Below are 22,382 nucleotides of genomic sequence, written 5' to 3'. Positions count from 1 at the left end.
CACTTCAACACAACAACATAAACAAAACTTAGACAAACGTGGGTAGGCCAGTGTTGCCAAATGGGAATGCAGTTGTACATATGATCATTCTAAACTATTATTTACTACCAAAATAATATTGATATTTTGTATTGAAAATGAATGTTATTCTAAACATTATTACTACCATGACTATTAAAATTTCAAAAGATAATATTACTGTGAACACTACCATAATTTGATGTTCATTTACGTACATACATTTTGTCAGCGCACAGATAAAAGTTGATTTCACTGATGTGGAATTATTCCTCAAATAGCCTTTCTATTATGAAGATATGACGATAATATATAATGTAAAAAATAGTTTTACATATTTCATTTACGCTTTGTTGCCAATCGCAAACAAAAATACGATGATCTATGACAATTATTGTTTGTATGACTGAATTGTTCGGAGAAATTATATACGTACCACCAAAAATAATAATGAAGTTTGAATTAATTTGAACCTAAATGATATTACTACCGTAATCACACTACTACTATTAAAATCTCTAAAAGGATATCAAACAATAAAGGTCACTGTGAACGCAACCATATACACTACAATTACGTACTCCACGTATGTTTAAATTTTGTGGCTGGCCACTCTGAGTATAAGTTGATTTCAGTGATATGGAATTATTCCTTGAATAGGCTGTTTATTATGAAGATATGCCAATGATATATAAGGTAAGAATTGTTTTATTACCTTTATTGTCAGTTAATATCATAATGTCAATCTGTTCATGTATGTTGGTGGTTATCACACTGTGACCAGGCTTAGCCATACCGATCAACATCATACATACACCTTGAATAGGCTATTTATTATGAAGGTATGCCAATGATATTTAAGATGAGAATGGTTTTATTACCTATATTAATAGTCAGTTTATATCATAATGTGAGTCTTTTCATGTATGTTGGTGGTTATCGGACCGCGGCCGAGGCTTAGCCTACCGATAAACATCATACATTCAACACGGACAAACCCGTGAAGCTGCGATTCATACCAGTGATATAGACTGATAAGCGGTCCAAGGAAAAACCCGCGGATGACTGCTGATCTGTGACTAAGTGATGCCCCACCATAATTAGGCCAGGGCATGAGGCTTCCTTCGTCTGTAGTTGGCCCTAATTAGCCGATGGTTTTTCCCTTGCTAGGTCTAATACTAATATATCTAGAACAGTGGTCCCTGAAATCATGATAGGAAACCGTTTGAGTTCCCCCATAGTGAATGTTCATTTTCGCGTTGTAGAGGTAAATTGTCTGTGCCCTCGCCCGTGTGTAACCCAAGCCTAGGACTGCCTTGCAACAGTTGGTCAAGTCCGCTGCCAGGGAACCGGGTTTGTTCTCGGGTTAGTTCCACGTTGGTCGAGTGCATTTCACGCTCGGCTACCAATCCGGTGGTCCGAAGTTCGTTTCTCGGCTCTGCCAACGCGGAACCAGAGGAATTTATTTCTGGTGATAGAAATTCATTTCTCGGTACAGTGTGGTTCGGATCCCACAATAAGCTGTAGGTCCTGTTGCTAGGTAACCAATTGGTTCCTAGTCATGTAAAAGTATCTAATCCTTTGGGCCAGCCCTAGGAGAGCTGTTAATCAGCTCAGTGGTCTGATAAAACTAAGATATACTTAACTTATTTGTTCTCGGGTTGATGTGGTTTTGTGCCCTCTGACTCCTAGCTCTCCTTTTCATGGTCTGAATTTTGTGTAAAGCTTTCGCCTAAGGACATTTTTAGTAAACGTTAAAATCTTTGCTCTGTATATGCATTCTGCTGTTATCGACACCTAGTTTGAGGTGTTAGCATACATATGATTAATAACATTCAATATAGGTATAGACAGTTTTATTGAGATGATAATATGTCTGTAGTGAGTTTTACATATTCTGATTATACATCATCTCAGTCAACATTTTAACCAATCTCTTATGGTTTGGTTGGTTATTCTAAGTTCTCGTCTGCTAGCCTATTCCTCTTTCTTTGTTGAAATTCTCTTGCTCGTTCTTTGCATGCTTTTCTTCGGCTGTCGGCATATCTCTTACTGCTGCCTTGATTAATGTTTCTCATTCAAATCTACAATGTTTATAGTATCTGAGGTTCTTTCCAAGCTAGATATTATTCTAGCTTCAGATCTTTCTAATGAAGTACCGTTTAGGAATGCTTTCAAGTATGTTGATTAGATTGTTCCTACATGGTATACAAACCATCGGTCCTTTACAATAGGAATTACTTAAGGCGAAGCCTGGACGTGGCTGCTGAACTTTCAAACAAGGCTGTGCGGTCGTTATCTACCGTCCAGTCGTTGGTTATGCCAAAACCAGGGTTGAGTGTTCAATTTCCTTTTGGCTATCGTCGTGTGAGCATGCACCTCTGCGCTCTCTGCTCAGCTTTCTGCTGGACTTAGCTTTTTCCCGGTGGGAAATTTCCTGTTTTTTATTGTTTTTTGTTTGCCGTTTTTGATGGTTTGCTTGGGTTTTCAAATGGATTCTCAGTAATCCCTCGATCTGCAGCCCTTGTCGTCATCTACTACTTCCCTCAGGCATTGCCAGGGGGTAGACAGCAAGAAGTGTAACATAATTCGCTCCTTGGTTGAAGCAGATCCTCATATGGTTTGTGTTCGTGCTGAGGAGTTGATTGTGAGGATGTAATAACGTGTACAGAGTGTTGTTCATGGTCTGCCACTCAGTGGGAGAAATTCGCGGGCAGAAGGCATTACGTCAGGAGACCAAAAGCCATTGCGGGGAGCGTTTCGCCCCCTTAAACTCCTGTACTGGACCCCTCGGCCTTGTTCTTGTCCCCCTGTAATCGACCTACGTTCACAGCTATCCCTCTGGGGCAAGCTTCTTTCTCCTCTTACCTTTCTGACAAGTCGGGGGGGGGGGGGGGTTGAGGGGGGGGGAACGGGAGGAAGGAGCTTTAGCAGCGGCCCCAAGCAATGCCCTTCCGGGGATCTCTCCTTGCCCCGAAGGTCCTCCTTTGGATCAAGGATGGACCCCTCCAATTAACCCAACTGTTCCCCCTGCAGGTGTTGTGCCCGGGTTAGACAGGCTTGGGCTTCCCTGGGCCATGCAGGGTCCCCTTCGGTGCCAGCGCTGCTCTTTCACCTGAACCGCACCCTGACCAGCACTGCCACCCACTCGGTCTCTACCCCTGCCACCTCTACCATGACCCAACTCGGCTACTCGGCTCCTCCGCACCTGGTCTGGTTCTTACCATCAGACGAACATCTCTGCTTCCACGGGCGGTGGGCATCAGCTACCTTCCTTTACCTTCCCGATGCTGCCACCTGGGTTCCGCTTCCTTGCCCCCTCTGTGCCTGCCGGCCCTGCTTTAGTTCCAGAACTGGCTGCTGTTCCTGCTCCTGAGCCCGGTTCCGGACCTGCCCCCCAGCGAGGCCACAGCCCCGGTACGCGTATGCTGCCACCAATGATCCCTGGAATGCCCTCATATCGTTTCTGGAGAAGATGTCAAAGAAGTCGAGGAGGAAGAGAGCTAGGAAGGTGTCATCGTCTTCTTCTTCGTCTTCATCATCTTCGTCCTCTTCCCCTTCTCCTCCGAGGGTTGCTCGAACTAAGGAGGAGAAGGCAGTCTCTCCTTCCCACCCCAAAGAAGTCTCATTTCGAAACTTCTAAGGGTCTGCATTCCTCCTCTGGGAGGGAGGCAGTTGGCTCTCTCGTTGGCTCTCCCTCTCCTTCGGGAAAGGGAACCAAGTCTCCACCTTTAGAGGCCAGAGTTTCAACAGCCTCCGGAGAATGGACTACAGTTCGTACTCCAACTCCGGGTTCTGATGGCCCTGCCGGAGAAACTGGAGTTGTGTCGGGGTCTCGTTCACGAATGCCTCCGAGTGTGCAGCCTTCCAAAGGGAACAGCACATCCACTGGCAGTGGCACAAAGCGAGAGAAGTGATCGAGCCACGGCTTGAACCCTCCTGCGAAGACCAAGGCTGGTTCTTCTTCAGGAGCCAAGACCATTGCATCTCCCCCATCGGAAGGAGCAACTGAGGAGACGAAGAAGAGGTCCCCTGTTCAGTCCTCTTCATCAGGGGCTTCGGCCCTAAAGAGCCCTGGGACATGTTGTGAGGGGATGCACGTTATCAGCAGGTAGGGGACCGGGTCTCTGCAAGCAACGCTGCTGCTCACAAGAAGACCACGGTTCCCACCAGCGCTGCTGCCAGTTGTCCTACCAGCACTGCTACAGAGCAACGAGAACAGTCAGTCTCCTCGGGAGTCCTCATTGTTGGTTGCGGTCTCCTAGACACACTCCTTTGTCACCACCACAGGTTGGTACAGGGAAGTGGCTCACCCCACCTGGCATTACTGTTGCTAGGAGGAGTGATGGCATTCGATCCATCGCTCCTATTCCCTCTACTTCCTCGGGATACACCAGGAGGGGTGAGGTGAATGGTAGGAACCCCGTGGAGGCTTCTCCGTGGGATTCAGCAGCAGCGGCCTACATCCCTGGAGTCCTAGGACCCCAGCGATCACGCCAAAGTTGTTGAGTATGGCTCAAAGGGGTCTGCTTGATTCCTCCTGATGGAGGAGCAGATCAGGAAGACCGATCCCTGGAAGGACTTGGGCTTTTACCAAGGGATTCAAACACCCCCGAAATGTAGAGGACGTTTGCAGAGATCGTTGTGCTGATCCATCAGCACAACGATCATTGGGAAGCAGCCACGACATCCTCTTCAGGAGATTGTCCCTCTCACCTCGAATCCTTTTGGGGTCCCAAGAAGGAACCCAAGGCTTCGATAGGACTTCCTGCTGGGTCAAGTGAATGATCTTGTCTCAGGGCAGGGAAGACTCGGCTTTTGGGAGACGTGCCAGTCGCGGGGTAGGGCGATTACCTACCTGGCCCACCAGACTGCGAACCTGGTGCTCAAGAGGTGCGACCTCACCCTCTCCCGAGTATCCAGGTCTCTTGTCTCCGAGTCGGTCTCAGCCTTGCGTAACTGACCGTTGCTGGGTTCTGCCTCTCTGATAGAGAGCAGGTGGATGCTGCGGTGGACAAGCGTCGGGATGAGGATAAGGACCGGCTGTGAGTCGGGCTAGCAGTTCCTCTGTTCCTAGGAAGGCTTCTGCTTCAAAGGGAACCAGAGGAACAACCCAGCCTCCTTCTTCCGCCCCCAAGTCCGAGACTTCCTGTCCTTTTCAGAATAATTTCTAGTCAGGACGAGGAAGGAGAGGGAAGAAGTCCAAAGGGAAACACTAGGGCCAGCATTCTCCTTCAGCTGCTGCCACTGGTGGTTGGGTGCCTATCGAGCCATTGGGCAACTTGGCAGTGATACGGAGCGGAGCCCTGGGTAGTGGATGTCCTTCAGGAGGGCTATCTACTCCCCTTAGAGTCTCCGCCACCCCTCACCAACCATCCGGTCCGGCTTCGATCCTATGTAGTGGGATCCGAGAGAAACCAGGCATTGCTGCAGGAAGTGCAAGCAATGTTGCAGAAGAGTGCTATAGAAGTCGTGTTGGGCGGGTCTCCGGGCTTTTCAGATACCCATACACTGGTCTTCCCGCAAGTACCTCCGCTTCGTCCTGGGGGAGACAATCTACCAGTTCAAGGCTCTATGCTTCGGACTGTCGACCACTCCCCAGGCATTCACAAGAGTGTTCACCTTGGTTTCAGCTTGGGCACATTTGAACGGGATACATCTCGCTTGCAGTTACTGCAGGACAGGATTGACTCCTCGAGTTTTGTCGGAATCTTGGGATCCTGATAAATCTGGAGAAGTCAGATCTCGAACCCACGCAGAGGACGTTGTATCTGGGCATGCTGATAGACACGGTAACAGCAAGAGTCTTCCCCTCGGACTCTCGTATCAGCAACTTCAGACAGGAGCAGCCTGCCCGGCTTTGGCAAGTCGTGATTGGTCGCTCATCGTCCTTAGAAAAGCTGGTCCCTCACGGACAGCTGCACCTGCAGTCTCTTCAGCGGAGACTCGGGGACTTTTGGTCCCAGTCATGAGATCCTCAGTCTCTCCTTGTTCCTCTCTCACAGAAGGTAAAGGAGGACCTGGATTGGATGACAGGAACCTCACGGTAGGAGTGGATCTCGCCACTCCCCCTCCGGACATGCTCCTATTTTCGGATGCATCAAACGAAGGGTGGGGCACACACCTGGAGGAGTTGCTGACTGCAGGTGTGTGTAATGGTCACGACAAGCACCTTCACATCAATGTTCTCGAACTCAAGGCAGCCTTCCTGGCTCTCCAAGAGTTTCGGTAACGAGTGATGGGACACTGTGGTGTTGATGAGCGACAACACCACGGTAGTGGCATATATCAACAAGCAGGGGGGACTTGCCTCCCTCGAGCTCCACAGGTTGACAATACAGGTGCACGAGTGGGCCTAGGCTCACACAGTGGAGCTGTCAGCCAGATACATTCTGGGGAAGAGGAATGTAGTGGCAGACAAGCTCAGCTACCAGAATCAGGCGGTAGGAACTGAGTGGTCCCTACACCAGGATGTAGTGGAAAGGCTCTTGAGCCTATAGGGGCGTCCAGTCATAGACTGGTTCGTCACCTGGTTCAACAGGAAGGTGGAGATCTTCTGTTCGGTTGTACCGGACTCGTGGGCAGCAGCAGAAGACGCATTCCGACATCCTTGGGACAACCAGGAAGCGTACGCCTTTCCCCCGTTCTGTCTGATCCGCGCCGTACTCAACGGTGCGGATCACGCAGAATCTGAGAATGATTCTGGTGGCACCCAAATAGCCTAAAGCCGTTTGGTATCCCGACCTTCTGGCTCTTCTCGCCAAGGCACCGATGGAGATCCCCCCGTGGCACAACCTGCTGTCTCAGCCGCACATAGAATGGTACCATCAAGCAGTGGAGTCCCTGTGTCTTCACACTTGGAGGTTATCCACCATCTCTTGCGAGTGAGAGGCTTTTTGCGACGAGCAGCGACAGAGATGGCTGGATACCTCAGGAAGTCCTCTGTGGCTGTTTACCAGGGGAAGTGGACCATCTTCTATGGTTGGTGTCGTAGACAGGGTATCTCTCCGATCGGAGCTACTATTCAGCAGGTCGTGGACTCCAGTCTACCTTTGTCGAGAGAAGCTCCTCTCCATTTCAGCGGTAAAAGGCTATAGGGCTGCCTTAGCCTTGGTCCTCAAGCTGAAAGGGAAAGATATCTCTTCTTCTTTTGAGATTTCTCTCCTTGTGAGGAGCTATGCGATGTCTTTCCCACCCAGGAACCTGAGGCCTCCTGTGTGGGATGTGACTCATGCTGCAGAGCCTGACTCATGCCCCATACAAGCCACTCTGAGAGTCATCAGACAGGGATTTGACCCTCAAGACTGTCTTTTTGCTGGCCCTGTCATTGGTGAAGAGAGTAGGTGAACTCCACGGACTTTTCTTCGATGTAAAGCACACGAGAGGTTGGGGATTGGTGACGGTAGAATTTGTCCTTGGAATTAATAGTGAAGACTCAGAATCCTGCAGTCCCTGAAGCCCAATTCGAGCCCTTCTCCATTCCCTCCCTCAGTGACTTTGTTGATGATGATCTAGACGAGATATTATTCTGTCCAGTTAGAGCATTACTGCGCTACCTGAGGAGGACTCGACATTTTCAGCCCGAGTGTCGACGACTCTTCGTTAGCACTGGGGGTTCCAAGAAGGAGGTGCCCAAGAGCACTATCTCTTTCTGGCTTCGATAGACAATCAGGAAGGCGTACTCTGCTGCAGGCAACGACACCGGTGCCTTTCATCCGAGAGCTCATGAGGTCAGGGGTCTGGGCACACTGGACTACCTTCACCTCTCATTACCATCGGGATGTTGTCCTCAAGTCCTTGGACACCTCCTTGGAACCAGTGGTGGCTGCTCAACAAGTTGAGTAGCTTACCTAGCTCCTCTAACAGGACAGGTTAGCATCTAGTCTTGTTGTACAGTATAATTGGATACGATTGCAGAGTGACTGGCTCTTCTTCGTTCCTTTCATCCTGCTCTCTCCCTTTGGGCAGAGAGTTGGCAGACCGTTACATGCTGGATCGAGCACGGATGCAGGTAAGACATTCCTTGGAGTACCCTTTCTATTCCTTCATTAGCAATAGAAGCACATTCCTCCCCGTTTCCCTTGTAAAGCAGGAAATAGGGGAAATAAGACATACCCGTTGCATTGTTTTTGCCTTATTGTCTCCGACATATGGTTCTTTGCTTTCCTGTAAGCACGAATTACGTTTCGCTCCTTAAGGAAAAGCCCAGAAGACTGTCTCTGATCTCGCAGTTCCCTAACTCCGATCTGAGGTCAGTGGCGCGTCCCTCTCCCTTGCTCTAAAGACCGGGAGAGGAGCCCAGGTAGGCTGAACTCCAGTCACTTCAGAAGCTCACTCAGATTCCTCCCACCAATTAGTGAGTCTTCCTATTGTAAAGGACCGACAGTTTGTATACCATGTAGGAACAAATCACAATTTTTGAAAGTAAATTGTATTTTTCCCAATTATGCAAATCTAGGTCCTTTACACACACTGCCCAACTCATGCCACCCCTCAATCTGTTACCTGGGCCGAAAGCAAATTGAACGCTCAACCCTGGTCTTGGCATAACCAACAACTGGACGGTAGATAACTACCGCACTGCCTTATTTGAAAGTTCAGCTGCCGCATCTAGGCTTCGCCTTAAATAATTCCTATTGTAAAGGACCTAGGTTTCTATAGTTAGGAAAAATACAATTTACTTTCAAAAATTGTGATTTTTGAACGATGTGGGAGAGTGAGTGTAAATCCTCTCCCCTGCTTCCCAATCTTTCCCATTTTCTTTTGTGCCTCTTTCTTTCCATCAACTGATTTATGTGGATGTACATGAGTGACTGACTCCATGAGTCGCTTAAGACTGTCTCCCTTTCATCGAGTCGTGGATGGGATACAATTATCAGCTGCTGGCGCCTCCTATTAGCAAGTGTCGCTTCCTGTCACCAGTTGTTGCAAAGAAAGAGAAATCCTTTAGACTTTTGTTTACCTCTTGTCAGCAGCTGTCTCCTCCTGTCGCCCTGTGGCAGAAGAAGAGTTTGTATGACATTGAAAAACTACTTCAGTCTTGTTGACGTTTGTTGCAACGTTGTGCTTCGCTGTATCAACATCTAGTTGAGGAAATAGGCTACATAGAGGTGTCTCGCTTGTCTTTGCCAAAGAGATCTTAAGCTTTCTCCTTCAATTAGAGTGTGTTTCATAGCTTTTCTTATACTTGAACGCACAAGGCTCCCTTTTGGTCTGATGTGGCTTGTCTTCTTGTGTCTAATGAAGTTGCGGAGAGCTGGGGTCCGCCTCTTGCGATAAAAGCACTTATTGTCGCCTAAACCGTCTTCAGTAGAAGGTTTGTTTTCTTTCTCTTTCCTATGGGGAGACGAACTCGAGACTGAGAGGTGCTTTGGACATGCTGATGGAGTCACAGTCTAGCTTTGTCGAGTTGTTACCTTTTACTCAGTAGTTGTCTCTTCTCTGCATCAGCTTGGAGAATTGGAGGCACCAACATAGTGAGTTTGTGAAGCCAGCTTTAAGGTTTGGCCACCAGTGGGAGTTTAGCGATGAAGAGAGTTAACTCATTTCTGAAGCTGCAAGCTAATGTCCTTAAGGCAATAAGTGAGTATATTGGTACAGTCTTGTTTTATACCTTTCAGGAAAAAGTGCAGACCTCAAGTTCTGGTAGATGGACAGATGCAACCTTCTGGCATGCTTAGAGAGACTTAGGAACAGTACCTTACATGGTGGAGATGAAGGGGAGTCATGATTCTGTTTTGGTTGTCCTGCACTGGTTTAATCTCCTGCTTATAGCTGTTCGTTTGTCATCTTCCTACTAAAGAGAAGTCTCTCTCTCCTTAGTAGGAGGTTGTATTAGAAAGAATGAATGGGCCAGTTGGTAATTCACTGGGGTTTTACCCATCTTTCCTAGCTCCATAAGCAATTGGAAGTAGGCGGTCATTCTTGGACATTTTGAGACTGAATAACAAGGTGTGTCTGTCCCTATACTTTTCGTTTTCTGGCATGGTTTTAGTGCTTTTCTAAGAACGGTCAGACTTGTGGTAGACATGCAGAAACGTATTCCCCTTACCAGTACATCCTCAGTCATGCAAGTTCCTTCAAGATGTTTTTACAAGAAGGTATTGCTGTTATGTGCACTTTCTTTAGATCAGTGTACAGTGCCTCTATAAGTATTGTCAGGGAGTTTGTTGCACATAGGTGGATGGTATCGATTTTTAGGAGCAAGAATCTGTTTTGCTGAATCACTGGTTCAAGTTTGCCAACTCTGTCAACAGCATTCTAATGGCCAAGGACCTGTAGCTACACCTGACCCAGTTTTTAAGCTTTACAATTTTTGATTCTCTAAATCCTCATTCTTATCTAGTGATATGGGAATGATACTTAATTGTGCAGGCTTGTCTGTCAAAGATGACAAGGCACTTGCTTCTCAAAGAATTTAATGCCTGAAGGAAGCTTCCTATAATGTAAGGGCTAATTAGGAACATGAGCTCACTAGTGACTTTATAAGATAATCAAGCTCAATTAATATACAGTCTTAGCGTAATTTGCAAGGAATCCAGAACCTTCTTTGTCACCAGGTTTTGTAGAATTGACTCTGTAACCAAAAGTTGGCCGTTTTGTTCTTAAACCTACGTCCAGGTTTTGGTTTTCCCTTTGTCGTCCAAAAAAACCTACGTCCAGGTTTTGGTTTTTCCCTTTGTCGTCCAACACAAAACAGAGTTTTACCTCAGTCATTACACTTTCATACAACATAGAATGGTCAGCAATGCATTAGGTAAAACTTTCTAAATGTCAGAGCAGTGGAAAGACCATCAAAGATACTTAGCACTTCTATCCCTAGTCAGAAACAGTCTTTGTGGGAAGTTTGTTGATTTGAGTGAAATGAACAAAACATATTGATTTGATCATTCAATGTATGGAAGGACAGTGTTATGGTGATTGGAGGAGTCAGAAAGAACAAACTACCTACAGATGGTCTTAACATCCGTAAGTTCATCAGTTACTGTGGGAACATCTCATGTAGACTAACTACCATGTAGATGAACAGGAACACCCAGACATTTGCTCTCCTTTGATGGCCCTCAGACTTGAGCAGTGGATGTGTTTCCTTAATGTGGCCTGATTCAGACTCGTATGCCTGCCCCTTGTATCTGTAAGTAATATTGAGCGATTTCAAGTTCAAGAATTGCTTAGTCTCCTGTAGAACCCTTGTAGCCTCAGAGCAAATGATTTTCAGAATTTCTAGCGCTCTCGGTAGACGCCTCTCTTATTCTGCTGTTAAGAGGAACTAAATTTGACTGTACAATTCCATGCACTTCCACTAACTTATGCATCTCTTTAACAGCATAGAGATGCTACAATGTCCCCACCCAATAAGGGGATTTTCAAGTTATTATAGGAGCTCTCCTTAATCAAGTGGAAAACAACCGTGGCCTTGTATCAGAAGCAGCAGTCTGTGTGTTGCTGAGGGTGGCATTCTAGAGGAATTTTCAGCACCTGGAACCTTGCAGACATCAATGTTTTTCTGCTTACGTAGAAATAGTAAGGCTTTCTCGCTGTATGCTTTCATGAGCTTTTAGATCTTGCTGAGGATCAGCACCGTAAGGTGTTGAGATTGAAGCCCCTTCACCTCTATATCAGTCTCTCTCTGGGGTTTAGATACAGTCTAAACTTTATCTGAATTATTTACTATGAAACCTTTTATTTAGCACTATTGGGAGTTAATGAGTAAAATTATTGCAGACACTCTTTTTTTAAGCTCTGGTAAAGGGAATGCTATTTTATCTTTCTGCCTTAGAGCTGAGGGTGATGTTAAGACTATGTTTAACAAAGAACTGTAAGAATTCCAATATATCCTCCTTAGTGGAGAAGAAAAGGAAATGCTTCTGTGTCCTCCTGAGGCAATGAAAGTTAATCATATAGGTTAAACCTGGAATAGGTAGTTATCCTTTTAGAAACCTGGAACATCTTTGTTAAAGGTTAACGCTGGAAGAGGCCAAGTTAACCTTTTGTTTTGTGGTTTTAGGGAACCTATATGTTGTCAAAGGTAAGCCTGGAAGAGACAAAATTCTTTTTTGTGGTTTTAGAAAACCTAGCTGTATTTACCCATGATTAAGCCTGAAGGAGGCAAAGTTAACTTTTAGTCTTGGGGGTTTGGAAAACCTAGAATGTATTTGTCTAAGGTTAAACCTGGAAGAAGTAAAGTTAACCTTTTCTTCTGTGTTTTTAGAAACCTAGAACGTCTTTGTCAAAGAACACAAGGTCCTCTGTGACGTATTTGATTAGGCTAGTACATGAGAACTAGCTCCATATATACCTTTGTTGAAGGTAAACATTCATAATGTGAGCAGCACTTGTAACTTCATTTAGTGTTATGTCAATTTGTCGCTTCAGGATAGGATTGATGTGGTGCAGCAGAAGTGCAATTTGGTTTTTACCTGCTCAGTACCTTAAGTATGCAGAATTGGGATTGAAAACAGTAAAGGCCTAAATCTGCTACTAGTAGTGGGTAGTCTTTTCCTGAACCAAAGAAAGAGCAATCCTTTAGGCTCTTTTGTTTTAAATCCCAGTTTTAATATTTTGGGGAACATGATGGTACAAATTTTGTTTAGGAGCGTATCTTTATATCATAAAGGTATTTATTGTGAGTGACTCTTTTTATAGGGCTTTAGGACCCAGGCACAGGGGTCCCTTCGCACCGCTTCTGTTTCATTCTGACTGAATTGAAGTTGTTTTCTTCACAAGGCTGCTCTTTGCTGCACATGTATGAAAGCCTTGCTCTCTGAATGGAATTCAACTTTGGTGGTAGTAAAATCCAGAAAGGATTCCGGATCAGGTAAGAATGTTTTGGGTTTCATGCAAGAAACCTTTAGCTCGATGGCTGAGCAGATTTTTGTCTAGCTGCACTACCCACCAACTTCTTAATGTGCGAATCAACTTACTTTAAGAGTAGGTAAGGTTCATCTCAAGTAATATTAATTTTCATGATAAAATTTAATATTTGGATACTTACCTACTGTTAAAGTATACCCGACCCAGCCTCCCCACAACTTAGCGGGCTGTCTAGGAGAATTCTGACATGATCTAAAACATTCGAAACACACCTGGTGGAGAACAGGTGAACTAGACAGTCATCCAAGTAGCAATTTGATCATTTTTTTTTTAAATTTTATTTATTATTTTTTTTAATGCCAACTCCCCTAATCGGGGCAGAGATATAGCTAATTTTGACAGTAGGTATGTATCCAAATAATACATTTTATCATGAAAATTTATGTTCTATTTTCTTATCAGAATCATAGAAGCAGTCCTGCACCTTTCTCTAGGGTTTCTTTGTCGTAATGCCTCCGACTCATTATATTCTTCACTGCCTCTTTCATATGAGTTATGATTCCTCACTCATTTCAAAAAGGCCCAGAGGTGTGACTTGATTTTGCAGTTTTAGACTCCAATCAATGTGTTCAGAGGCAGGGCATTCCTCCTCACTCTTTCGACTAGGAGGAATTGCCTAGGTGTACTGAACTTCAGTCAGTTCTAGAGACACTCAGATTCCTCCCTCCAACCAATGAGTCTTATTATTGTAAAGGACTGAGGGTTTGTATATCGCGTGGGAACAAATCCCAATTTTTGAAAGTAAATTGTATTTTTCCTAACCATACAAACCTGATGTCCTTTACACTAATTGCCCACCTCATGCCACCCTTCAATCTGAAGCATGAGCTGCAAGTAAATTGGAGTATTTAAGTCCAGGCAGGCGAGTCTTCCTGCTTACAGGAAGGTAGTATCTGCCCAACCACCTTGTTCAAGAATTTAACGGTCGTATTCCAGCTATGCCGCAAGTATTCCTATCGTAAAGGACCTCAGGTTTGTATAGTTTGGAAAAATTTAATTTACTTTCAAAAATCGTGACATTTCATCACCTTCAGACTAGTTATGGTTGCTTAGCACATTACATAGCATTCAGCTTAATGTTCTGTCGCAGTCATTGTCATGAAAGTGTGAAGGATCCTTAGAATGTGGTTGTTGGTGATCTGTTCATTTGACTATGCTCCAAAGACTATGTTGTAGGTTATTTCAGATGTGGTCTGGGAACTCCTGTGATTCGGCTTGATTTTGAATCAGCAGTTATTAGTTCGTTGAACAGCCACCAGGGTGGCGCCACATATCGCTTACAACTTTTTGGGGGTTTCTTGTCGTAGGAAAGGGGAATGGCCAACGATTGAAATTGTAAAAAAAAACAAAGGAATTCAGTTAAACGATTTAATAAATAGTATGAAACAGAAAGGGTAGAAAGTAAAACTGTAGCACATTAAGATAGTAAATATAGGAGAGGAAAGTCTTCGATAATATTCTGCAGATTCTGAGAATAATATAGTAAGTAGTGGGCTAATTGCATTATATAAACTATACTTTTTTAAAGAAAATTGTATGGCATGAAGAAAGAGTTCAAAGAAATAAAATATATGAGTTATGAAATGATAAATTAATGAAAAAATATGAGTAATGAAATAATAAAAAGTGGTGTCTGAACTTTGCAAAATAGTAGGCTAAGTTGGCAACTGGGCTGCATGTATTTGGAATTAGCTTGCAAGACTATATTTACATAGTGCTTAATTTTTGAGGGGTTGTATTCTATATGCCGTGATTTTTTTTTCCGGCAGTGGCTGCCTGGTCCCAAGGTTCCCCTATTTAAGAGTTTGGACTGCACCATGCTAACAGGTTTCAGTGCTCATGGCAGTTTTGTGCGAAAGAATACTCATTATTAGGTTTCTGATTTGTTTATCTGGAAAAAGTCCAAGATGCTTTGAAAATTGCTTTTTCATTTTCATAGACATTCTTCTCTCATTGTTTTCTTTAATTGTGCTGTATTTTCTCATTTCAGACACTTTCGTCAAGATTATGAGCATTTCTGGAGATTTTTGCAAGAAATTTAGGACTGAGGGATAAAGGTGACATACATTGGTTGATGTTACCAGATATTCTTGTCAAGAGTAATATTTAGGTAAAGTTTATTGTCCTGGTATATGAAGTGTGAAGTCTGCTTTTATGTAGCACATTGACACCTATGGTAACTACACTTTCCATGATTAGAAAAACTGAAGTGAATTTGAAAAAGATACTACTGCTCACATGAAAAAGGAGCCATTTGTGTGTAAAATATTGGAAACCAGTTTTGTTGGCAACACCACCTCAGAACTTGAATGTCAGTTCGCGCTGGAGGGAGGCAGTTCAGATTCCGTGAATTTGGTAAAGCGTTTTCCCAGAAACAAATTCTCTTGAAGTATATTGAAACTCATCATGAAAAGAAGTACTAGAAGTGGGAAAACTTTTTCTCAAAAAACTCATCCGAACAGTCATACGAGGGCTCACATTGTGGGGAATCCATTCAAGTGTAAATACTGTGGGAAAGAATTTGTTCAGAACACTCATCTTGAAAGTCATATGAAGGATCACATTAATAAAAAGAAACCATTTAAATGTAATGACTGTTGGAAAGCATTTTCTCATAAAGGTAATCTTAACATTCATATGAGGATTCACACTGGCGAGAAGCTATTTGACTGTAAAGACTGTGGGAAAGCATTTTTTCAGAAAGTTCATCTTAAGTATCATATGATGAGTCACACTGGAGAGAAGCCATTTAAATGTAATGACTGTGGGAAAGCATTTTCTCGGAAAGGCAGTCTTAACATTCATATGAGGGTTCACACTGAAGAGAAGCCATTTAAATGTAATGATTGTGGGAAAGCATTTTGTAGGAAAGATCATCTTAACATTCATATGAGGATTCACACTGAAGAGAAGCCATTGAAATGTAATGTCTGTGGGAAAGCATTTTCTCAGAAAAGTCATCTTAAATATCATATGAGGGTTCACACTGAAGAGAAGCCATTTAAATGTAATGACTGTGAGAAATCATTTTCTCAGAAAGGCAGTCTTAACATTCATGTGAGGGTTCACACTGGAGAGAAGCCATTTAAATGTAATGATTGTTGGAAAGTATTTTCTCAGAAAGGACATCTTAACATTCATTAATATGGAGGGTTCACCAACTGAAACGGAAGAAGCCATTTAAATTGTAATGAAATGTGGGAAAGTTTTTCTTTTGATCCAGAAAGGGAAAATCTTAAAACATTCATATGAGGGTTCACACTGAAGAGAAGCCATTTAAATGTAATGACTGTGGGAAAGCATTTTCTCGGAAAGGTGATCTTAAACATATTCATATGAGGGTTCAACAACTGAAGAGAAAGGCCCATTTTAAGTGTCAATGACCCTGTGAGAAAAGGCATTTTGGTAGGAAAGGAAGATGTGATTCTTAACACCTTCATATGAGGGCGTTCACACTGGAGAGGAAAGTCCACATTTAAATGTAAGAGATGTGTGTGTGGAAGAGGGGAGGAGCAAAGGGAAGAAGGAAGAGAGAGGTGAGAAGAAGGAGGAGGAGGGAAGGAAACAGCTGGAAGGAGGGTTGGGAAAAGCGAGGGGAAAAGGAGGGGGAGGAAGAAGGGGGGGGGGGGGGAGTTTTGAAGGAGTGAGCGGGGAAAAGGGGAGGAAAGCCGGAAGAGAAAAGCATTTTGTCGGAAAGAAATCTTAACATTCATATGGAGGGTTCACACTGGAAGAGAAGCCATTTAAATGGTAATTGGTACTGTGGGCGAAAAGCAATTTTTTCTCAGAAAAAGGTGATACTTGACAATTCATTATGAGGGAGTTCAACACTGGAGAGAAGGCCATTTAAAATGTAATGAACGGTTGGGAAAGCATTTTCTTTTCGGAAAGGTAAAGGTTTGATCTTAACATTTCCATATAAGGGTTCACACTGGAGAGGAAGCCATTTAAAAATCGTTAAAATAACTGTAGGGAAAGCAATTTTCTCAGAAAAAGTCAATCTTAAAATATCATATGGAGGGTTCACACTGAACGAGAAGGCCATTTAAATGTAATGACTGGTGGGAAAGCATTTTCTTCAGAAAGGTTGATCTTGACATTCTAATATGAGGGGTTCAACCCACTGGAGAGAAGGACCATTTAAAATGTAATGACTGTGGGGAAAAAGCAATTTGTTCTCGGAAAGGGATGATCTTAACAATTCCCTATAAAGGGTTCACACTGGAGAGAAAGCCATTTTAAATGGTAATAAACTGTGGGAAATCCATTTTCTTCGGAAAGGTCTAATTTCTTAACATTTTCATACTGAGGGGTTTCACACTGGAGAGAAGAGAGAAGAAGCCGAGAGAAGCCACTTTAAAAATGTTAATGGACTTTGGGGTGGGAAATTCATTTTCTCGGAAAAAACGGGTAATCTAAAAACTCTATTATGAGGGTTCACACTGGAGAGGGAAAAGCCATTTAAAATATGTTAATGGACTGTGGGAAAAAAGCCATTTTCTCGGAAAAGGTTAAATCTTAAACATTCATTATGAGGGTTTCACACTGGACGACGGGAACGCCATTTGCTAATAATGGACCTGGTGGGAAAAGCATTTTTCTCGGAAAGGTGATCTTAACATTCATATGAAGGTTCACGCTGGAGGTAAGAAAAACATAAGCCAGTGAGAGGCTATTTAAATGTAATGATTGTTGGAAAGCTTTTTCTCTTAAGAGATAACCATAGACCCCAGATGGGGTCCTATTGCACCCCTGATATAAATTGAAAATTAAGAAAAACATAAGCCAGACAGATACAGTCAGAGAGAGGAGAAACTTGGAATTGGAAAGGGGAATGACCATAGAAGGGCAGGAGGATTTCAAGAACAGGAAAAAGGTCGCATAGACAAAGAAGAATCACTTAGATGGAAAATGGCAGGCATATCAGGAAGTTTCCAGTGTAGGTTTTGTCATGCAACAGTTGGAGTGGTGGTCATCTGATATCAGCCTGCCAGACCCTGCTTGCAGATGGTCACTACACAGCCTGCCACAGCAAGATCTGGAAATATAGTCATTGGAAAATATGTAAAGAATACAGAATTGAAGTAAAAGAAAAAGTGTGGAAGTATAAACTAGATCCAGTCACCTCCAACAGGAAGACATATTGTAAGAGGTGCTATAAAGGATACAGTGGAACCTCGACATACTAAAGTCCCAACTTAAGAAAAATTCAAGTTACGAAAGCAAAGACGAAGATTTTTTTGCCTCTGCATACGAAAACAATTCAGGTTACAAAAGGGTGTTACTGTAAAGTCCCGAGATTTGCCCGGACCACCGAGAACAATTTTAAAACTCGCGCGCCTCTCACTCTGTAGACTCATTACCATCCTCCCACTCTCCCATTGGTTCCTGATGCTAGTCACCGCCGTAATCCTGCTCTCCTATTGGTCAGCATCTACCCCATCATGCTCTACGTAAAGGCGTTGTTCGGCCACTCTGTCGCACCAGCGTTATCGTACGCACGTGGAATTCGTTCATTCACATATACGATTTTGTTTATTAACGTAAATTCGTGTTAGTGATTTCTCTTTGTACTTTATCGTGTTGTGTGAGAACTTAATTAGTAACTTAATTACGTACGTATAGTCATGGGTCCCAAGAAAGTTGCTGAAGTTCACGGAAAGAAGAGGATGCTTTCTATGGAGACAAAGATGGAGATAATCAAGAAGTATGAGGGTGGCATGCGGTTGAGTGTGATCGCTAAGGAATACGGCCAAAATCCGTCAATGATAGGCACCATCCTTAAGCAGAAGGAAGCCATCAAAGCAGCTACACCTTCTAAGGGCTTGACTATTTTGTCCAACAAGAGGAGCTACATGCATGATGAGATGGAGAGGCTGCTTCTTGTATGGATTGAGGACAAAGAAATCGCTGGCGATACGATAACCGAGACGGCAATCTGCCACAAGGCCAGCGCTATTTTCGGTGATATGATGGCCCAGGCCGAAGACGACGGAGGAGAAGGGACATTGACGGCAACCCCAGACTTCAAGGCTTCTCGGGAGTGGTTTGATCAATTCCGTAAACCGACTGTCATCCATTCGGTGGTGAAGAAATTGAAATTTTGTAAAAACGTAAAGTATAAAAAAGTAAAAAAAAAATGTAAAAATCAAAAAAAGAAAAAAAGAAGAAATTTAATTTTAAGTTTTTTGTAGTTAAGTGTTAATGTTTTTTGCTATTTTTTAATGTTTCGTAAAGTTTAGTGTTTATGTTTTCTGCCATTTTTTGATGTTCATGTTCATGTTTTCTGCCATTTGTCCTCCTCTGTCGCCACTTTCGGAGATCGCCTCTCTTGAAAGGTAAGGTTCCACATTTTACTACATACGTATGTACGTACAGTATTTCTTGTACCATGTACACTAATACATTTTATTTACAAGTATGTAGTACGTATTAGTAGTATATGTAGTTTAAGTTAGGTATTGAATGATCCAAATTGTTGTATTTCATTGTTTATTGGTCAATTTTGCTTTATTATAAAATTTACTGGGGTGTTTTTGTAGGGCTTGGAAAGAATTAGGCAATTTACATGTAAAATGTGGTTCAAGATACGAAAAAATCAGGTTACCCAGGTCGCTTCAGAACGGATTAATTTCGTATCCTTAGGCACTACTGTATTTTGATCTGGAACAAATACAGTACCTGGTGACTTTGTCCTCATAATAGCTGAAAGGAACAAAATAACAAAATACCAAGACCTAAAGAATGACCTGAAAAGCACATGGGAACTGAAGGAAATAGAAATAGTACCTGTGGTGGTAGGGGCAACAGGACATGTAAAAAAACCTGAGAAAATATCTTCAGGCAATGCCAAGTTGCCCAAGTATAAATGAGGTGTAGATTGCTGCCCTCCAAGGAACGGTAAACATCTTGAAAAGAGCCCTCAGATATAAGGCTAGTGGAATATGGAGGTGCAACCATAGACCCCAGTCGAGGGCCCATTGCACCCCTGATATAAATTGAAAATTAAAAATAACATTAGACAGAGGAGCCATATAAATGTAATAACTGTGGGAAAACATTTTCTCCTTAGGTACAACCTCACCCTCTTGGTTAACCTCGTCTATGTGTGGGATATCGTCTGAGTATTGCAACTTCGTGTGTTTTGTTATTTCTCATCAGTGTGTGTGACCTCATTCGAGTGTTTCAGTCTAGCATGTTTTAGATGATCACCTCATCTTTGTTAGCCCTGTTGTGTTTGCAGTTGTTTAACACTCACGTTTATTGTTTTGGGCTAAGGGATGTATTGTGACAAAGATGTCACAATATTGGAAAGTGTCTTATTGCCGCTTATGTAGTACGTATAATTGTGCAATGTATACCTTTTGTTTTGATAATATTTTGCAGGAGTAATGTGTTTAAGCTTCCCTCATTAATGCTGTTGCTAAAATAGTAACTATTTTGGATATATGGTTGTTTTTACTTTTGCTTTATCCGTAATTTCAGATTTAATTTTTGAAGTCATATCATTTGTTTAATGTAATTTACTGACTGTTTAATGTAGTAATTGAAATAATTTGATTCACATATTTTTACTGACTAGGTTAAATGTAGTACTTGTTCTGTTAATGGTCATTACTGATGTTTATTTAATGATTTCTCTCATTTACATATTGACTATTTTTGGCTTTGATTGTTATGTTTCTGGTGTATTTATATTACAGACTCAATTTTTATGAATTTACTGACTGTTAAAATAACTATAATGTTTAGTGTAACTATCTTTAGTTAACTTTTGGTCATTTATTTTACTGACTCATTTTGTTTTGATTTTGATCATTGTTTCATGACCATTTATGTACTGACTTTATGACGTTATTTTATAACTTTTTCATGCCCATCTACTTATGAACCGGACTCATTTGTATAAATGTGAGTGACTCTTCTGTAAATTTTCTTGATAATAAACTAGTTTGAAGGTGACCATTTAGTTTTGTTTGGCTCCTTCATCCTTTGTTTGCCTCAATTACTGCCAGATTTTATCAGTCCCACTGAAGAGAAGCCATGTAAATGTGATGATTGTGAGAAAGGAGTTTTCAAGGAAACTGATTTCAGTATCATATGAGGTTCACATTGGAGAGCAGCCATTTAAATGTAATGGCTGTGGGAAAGCATTTTCTCTGAGAGATAATCTTAACATTCATATGACAGTTCACACTGGAGAGAGTTTTGGTCATCTGATAGCCCTCCAGATCCTGCTTGCAGATGTTCATTACACAGCCTGCCACAGCAAGATCTGTAAATACGCATGTTTATTGGAAAATATGTAAAGAATACAGAATTGAAGTAAAAAAAAGTGTGGAAGTACGAACCAGATCCAGTCACCTCCAAGAGGACTGTTACCATCTTTTATGACAAGGAAATTCCAACAGAAAGATATATTGTAGGAGGTGTTATAAAGCCTGATTTTGATCTGCAACAAGGAAGCAAAAACAGCTAAGAGTATAGATGTGACAGTACCCAGTGACTTTGGCCTCATTATAGCTGAAAGGTCACAAAATACCAAGACCTAAAGAACGACCTGAAAAGCACATGGGAACTGAAAGAAGTAGAAATAATACCTGTGGTGGTAGGGCCAACAGGACTTGTAAAGAAAAATCTAAGAAAATATCTAAAAGAAATACCAAGTTGCCCAAGTATAAATGAGGTGCAGATTACTGCCCTCAAAGGAACAGCAAACGCCTTGAAAAGAGCCCTCGGATATAAGGCTAGAGGAATATAGAGGTACAGCCATAGAACCCAGACTGGAGCCCATTTCACCCCTGATGTAAATTGAGAGAAACCATTTGAATGTAATGACTGTGGGAAAGCATTTTTTAGGAAAAGTAATCTTGAATACCATATGACTATTCAGTCTGAAGAGAAGCCATTTATATATAATGACTGTAGTAAAGCATTTTCTGGGAAAACCTGTCTTGAAAGTAATATGAAGGTTCACAATGGAGAGAAGCCTTTCAAATGCAGTGATTGGGAATCTTCTGCTGGTGGTGTGACGAAGGAGAGGCATTCCATCACTTCAGAGCAGAAAATAAAAATTATCAATCAGCTTGGCACGGGAAAGGCAGTCACCCCCATAGCACTTGCCAAGGATCTATCGCAGTCTGCAGTATCCACCATCATTAAAAAGAAATGGACAATGGATGCCCTAAAGTGATCTGCTTCAATTCATTCCATAATAGTAAAAAAGAACAAATCAAGGCCTTTGGAAGAAATGAAGCAGTTGTTGGTCACATGGATGGAGAACCAGATACAAAAGTATATGATGCCGCTCAGCATCTTGACCATTCAAAGAGAGACTTGCTTGTTTTTTTATTAACTAAAGAAAAACTACGATGATACCCACACTAAGGATTTTGTAGCAAGTCATAGCTGGTTTTAGTGTTTCAAAACCTGCTATAGTTTTAATGGTGTGAAAATTAGTGGTGAAGTAGCAAATGCTGATGCTGAAGGAG

At 42.6% G+C, this 22,382-nt stretch overlaps 2 protein-coding genes across 2 annotated transcripts in view; both read left to right on the top strand.

Annotated features, from left to right (window-relative positions):
- Window positions 1-22,382, top strand: part of LOC135199381 (zinc finger protein OZF-like) — a 497,889-nt gene that overhangs the window by 324,753 nt on the left and 150,754 nt on the right. The gene's annotated exons all lie outside the window — the stretch shown is intronic.
- LOC135199051 (gastrula zinc finger protein XlCGF7.1-like) lies at window positions 13,924-16,035 on the top strand. The gene has a single exon (XM_064226966.1). The coding sequence runs from the start codon at window positions 15,298-15,300 to the stop codon at window positions 16,033-16,035; it is 738 nt and encodes a 245-aa protein (XP_064083036.1). The 5' UTR covers window positions 13,924-15,297.

The sequence above is a fragment of the Macrobrachium nipponense genome, chromosome 25 (assembly GCF_015104395.2).
Source record: "Macrobrachium nipponense isolate FS-2020 chromosome 25, ASM1510439v2, whole genome shotgun sequence".
NCBI classification, from domain to species: domain Eukaryota; kingdom Metazoa; phylum Arthropoda; class Malacostraca; order Decapoda; family Palaemonidae; genus Macrobrachium; species Macrobrachium nipponense.
This window is presented reverse-complemented; position numbering and strand designations above follow the sequence as displayed.